The 4620-nt window shown below is 46.6% G+C and overlaps 1 protein-coding gene across 1 annotated transcript; it reads left to right on the forward strand.

Annotated features, from left to right (window-relative positions):
• Nucleotides 1-2006: 2006 nt before the first annotated feature.
• On the forward strand, nt 2007-3485 carry LOC116552843 (keratin-associated protein 17-1). Its single transcript, XM_032279728.1, has one exon. It carries the CDS (start codon nt 2754-2756, stop codon nt 3063-3065), a length of 312 nt encoding a protein of 103 aa, XP_032135619.1. The 5' UTR covers nt 2007-2753; the 3' UTR covers nt 3066-3485.
• The last annotated feature ends 1135 nt before the right edge of the window (nt 3486-4620 follow it).

Here is a 4620-nt window from a genome sequence, read left to right on the forward strand (position 1 = left end):
ATAAAAAGTCCCATCGCTACCCAATTTGTGTGGAAAGACCAACAGTGAAAGAAATTGCAGAAGGAAAATAATACCAGCGAATACTTAAGTCCTCATCATGACATGTACCTTTACACAATTGAAATCATAGTGTATAATTTGAGCTGTACACTGAATGTTGTATTTAATCTGAGGAAATTCTTATGAGTATATAAATTGTTAAATATAAAAGTTTGCTAATTTATATTTTCCAAGTTGTTCAATCAACCAAATGTTCAATATGTATACATTTATATTCACTCATTTAATCAAAACAACCCTTGAGGAATCGCCACACTGTCTTCCACAATGGTTGAACTAATTTACACTCCCACCAATAGTGTAAAAGTGTTCCTATTTCTCCACATCCTCTCCAGCAACTGTTGTCTCTAAAATGCAATTAAAAAAAAAAAGTTGAGAGATGAAAAACAAAAACAACCTTATGAAACTGGCACTGTTATTATTTTAATTTCTATTTTATAGATGAAGAAATTCAGGTACAAAGGGGTTAAGTAATTATGGGAACAGCGAGGGGGTGGGTGAGAGGCAGGAGAACTGAATGGTGAGACATGGGAAGATGAACTAGACTTTTTAGTCTTTTGTACCTTTTACCCTGGGAATGCTTGACCTCTTATTAAAATAAATAAATATGTAACAGGACCTGTCGGCTGGGTGTGGTGGTTCATGCCTGTAATCCTGGCACTTTGGGAGGCCGAGGTGGGTGGATCACCTGAGGTCAGGAGTTCCAGATCAGCCTGTCCAACATGGCGAAACTCTATCTCTACTAAACATATAAAAATTAGCCAGGTGTGATGGTGCGTGCCTGTAATCCCAGCTACTCAAGAGGTTGAGGCAGGAGAATCATTTGAGCCCAGGAGGCTGAGGTTGTAGTGAGCCAAGATCAAGCCATTGCATTCCAACCTGGGCGACAGAATGAGACTCCGTCTCAGAAAAAAAAAAAAAGGCATATCTGCCATACCCATTTCTGTATTATGCTCACCCAGAGGTGCCCATCTGTGGTTGCGGCATGGTGGAAGAAACACTGGACCAGGAGGGAGAACATCTGGGTCATGGGTCCAGTCTACCATGGATGTGTCGTCTCTGGGCCTTGGTATCATCTTTCGTAAAACACAAGAGCTTAGGGCGATGGTCATGATGGGATTAGAGTCTATCAGTGTTTCCTAATGTAACCCGAGTTACCAGAGAAAGTTTAAAATATATAGCTTCTCAAGCTCTCATAAGCACATATTCTGATTTATCATAAGGACTGGGATACAGTTTGGGAATCTGTATTTTTCAAGAGACCCCTTTTAGGCAGTTCTGTCATAAAACCCTGGACAGGATGATGTTTCAGGGGTTCCTCTCAGCTCTAAAATTCCACTTCCTGTGAAATAGTATCACATCAGATCCAAGTAACCCATTCATCACTCACCCTCCCAACCCTGACCCTGTCCTTGGTCCTTCCAGCCCTTAGAGGCTGCCTTACTTCTAGCCTGTCTGAAAAAGAAAGGTCCTTCCATTCTCACCCACCCCATCTCCTGTCCTCCACCCTAAATAGATGTTGGATTCCAGCTCCAGCAGTGCCATGGGCACTCCAAGAGGGTGACAAGGTACCAAAGCCACACATGGAGACAGAAATTTTGATCCATCTCAGAATTTGCACATGGATCTGAACCATATGTGGATCTTAGGCCTCTTCCAAAGGAACTTTATTCCTTAGGATGGCACTCTCGGTATTTTGTATTCTAATTTCTCCTTCTGCCCAATGGTCTATAAGGTTGGAGCTCTTTAAAAAAAGTGCCTAACATTCTCATTTTAATACAGCATTTTGGGTATTTACTGATCTCCTTCCTGCTTGCTTCCTTCTTTTCTTCCTTCCTTTCTTCCTCTTTTTCTCCTCTTCTTCCTCCTCCTGCATCTTTTCCTTCCCCTGTCAAGGAAAGGCCTGGGGCTGGAGTGGGGATGGGTAGAGGGTTCTGACCTCTGTTCTTCCCACCTACTTAGAGAGAAGTGTGAGTATTCAGCTCACCATGCAGCAGAGATAGACCGTGCCTCACCAGCTTCTTGCAGTTTTACGATGAGTCTCTCTCCATTTCACAGGGCAGTTATTACTCATGATTGATGCTCACGAGCCAAGCCTAATGTGTGGCACACTCCCCATACCACACACAGACACAAACATTTGCCTGGCTCGCATGGGCCAGGATGAGGATGCCATTTCTACCTGGGAGGAGCCACGTGACCAGGCCTTCTCAGCAGCCTCCACTGGTGTCAGAAGGAACAGGGCATTTGGTTATTGCCGGTCTGCTTTTCCAGGACTAGCATCCACAGAAGATGGGGTCCACTGCCAACATGTGAAGATGCAGGAGGTGAGCCCCTCATTCCAGAGCCAGAGCACGTGGCCAGCTTCCCCCTCCCATCTTCAACCTGGGCTAATGACAGCTGGCAGATGCTTGGCCACGATGACAGGTATTTGTTGAAGATGTATTTTTACCCTCTGGACAAACGGCAGTTGGCAGGAGTGGGGCGTTTTTATGAGTCGAGGTACTCAGGGCTGGAAAATAAACAGTCAGTTAATGAGCCGGTCTTATGGAAACTGGCATAAATAATAACAAAGAAAGCATCCTGTCCCTCATGCGTGGGTGAGGGGATATAAAAGCTGCAGCTGGCTGGCCACGGTCAGTCTTGGGGAACTCCGGCTGCGTTACTGACCTGCGAGCTGACCGGCTGGGATCATGGGGTGCTGCCCTGGGGACTGCTTCACCTGCTGCACTCAGGAGCAAAACTGCTGTGAAGAGTGCTGCTGTCAGCCGGCCTGCTGTGGCTGTTGCGGCTCCTGCTGCGGCTGTGGGGGCTCTGGCTGCGGGGGCAGCTGCTGTGGATCGTCCTGCTGCGGATCTGGCTGCGGGGGTGGAGGCTGCGGAGGCTGCGGAGGCTGCGGAGGCTGCGGAGGTGGCTGCTGCGGGTCCAGTTGCTGTGGGTCCGGCTGCTGCGGGTGCTGTGCACCTGTGTGCTGCCAGCCCACACCTGTATGCGACACAAAATGAAGACCTCTCCCTCCACCACTGATGCGGTCCCACCAAAAGCCTCCATCTGCTCCAGGGGGACAGCCCCTTGTGTCCAGAACCTTCCATGCCCTCAAGACCGTGTCTTGCCTTTTGTGTGATTTGTAGAGGAGGGCTTGTTCTCCAATGCCTGCCCTGGTCTTTCGAGGCACTGAGAACAAAAGCCATACTCTGATGAGACTTTAAAACTGAGTCACAACATAGTGATTCCCTAAGCTCAAGGGTGAATCCCCATGACTTTATTTATTCACATGAAGTTCAGTGTCTTGTACTATAAGGCATCCTCTTCTCCAAGGTGTCTTTGGGACCGATCCTCTGCCCTGGCTTTCTGCTGCCTTTGAGATGCAAAAAAAGCCCACCTTCTTTGTGAGCCTCTTAATAAATTTGAGCATGCTGGCATAACCTAATTAGTTCTCTTGCCTCTTCCTTGACCTCCCTGCTGAGGACTGGGTTAGAAAAATTTATTCTGGCATCTGCATTAGGGTTTTTGAAATGTGATTTGTGGATCACCTGCATTGGAATCACCTGGGGGCTTGTTAAAACTGGAGATTCTGAGGCCCTCCCTAAGACATACGGAATCAGAATCCACCAGAGCGTGGCCTGGGAAGCTGTGTTTTTAACAAGAACCTCAGATAATTCTTATACTGAAGTTTGAGAACCACAGATCTACACAGAAGCTTCCATGTGCTACATGAGATTCACTTGAAAAGCTTTAAAAATATAGATCCTTGGGTTTTATCACTGGAGATTTTACTCATTAGCTCTAGGGCCTAGAGTGCCCTGGACCTGCATTTTGAAAAGCTCCTGGGTGAGTGCTGATGTTGGCCAAATTTAATGGTAATTGAGGGGCATGGCTTTCTTCTGCATTACGGCTCTCCTAGGATGGTTCTGCAGGAGGGCATCAGGCTTGATCAGAACTTTTTGGCAAAGTTGGAGAGGAGGCTTTACTAAAACAAGATTGGTTCTGAATGGAAAGAATTTCTTTCTTTTTTAAATTTTTATTTATTTATTTATTTTTTATTATGCTTTAAGTTCTGGGGTACATGTGCAGAACGTGCAGGCTTGTTACATAGGTATACATGTGCCATCGTGGTTTGCTGCATCATCCATCACCCTGTCATCTACATTAGGTATTTCTCCTAATGCTATTTCTCCCCTGACCCCCCAACCCCCTGCTATCCCTCTCCTAGCTCCCCAGCCCCCGAGAGACCCCAGTGTATGACATTCCCTTCCCTGTGTCCGTGTGTTCTCATTGTTCAACATCCACTTATGAGTGAGAACATGCGGTATTTGGTTTTCTGTTAAAGGATTTCTAGTGGCAAAGCTGTGAACTCGCAGTTTCTGGGGATGTTCTGTGCAGCACTATTCCTTCTTCCAGCCTCACGGTTGGCCCAGTCTTACTTTTCTGTGCTAGGTTGTCTTACCTGGAGCTGCTACATTTCTTCTGCCTGAGACCTAGGGAGGAAGGAGTGAGTATACTTCTGCTAGGCAGGGCCCAACCAAGGTGTGTGGGTCTCTCTGGAAGGTTAAAACTCAA

Source organism: Sapajus apella, unplaced genomic scaffold (genome assembly GCF_009761245.1).
Source record: "Sapajus apella isolate SASKATOON/1434 unplaced genomic scaffold, GSC_monkey_1.0 scaffold12, whole genome shotgun sequence".
Taxonomy (NCBI): domain Eukaryota; kingdom Metazoa; phylum Chordata; class Mammalia; order Primates; family Cebidae; genus Sapajus; species Sapajus apella.

Coding starts and splice junctions, on each gene's coding strand:
- LOC116552843 (XM_032279728.1), top strand. CDS start 2,754: ATGGGGTGCTGCCCTGGGGACTGCTTCACCTGCTGCACTCAGGAGCAA.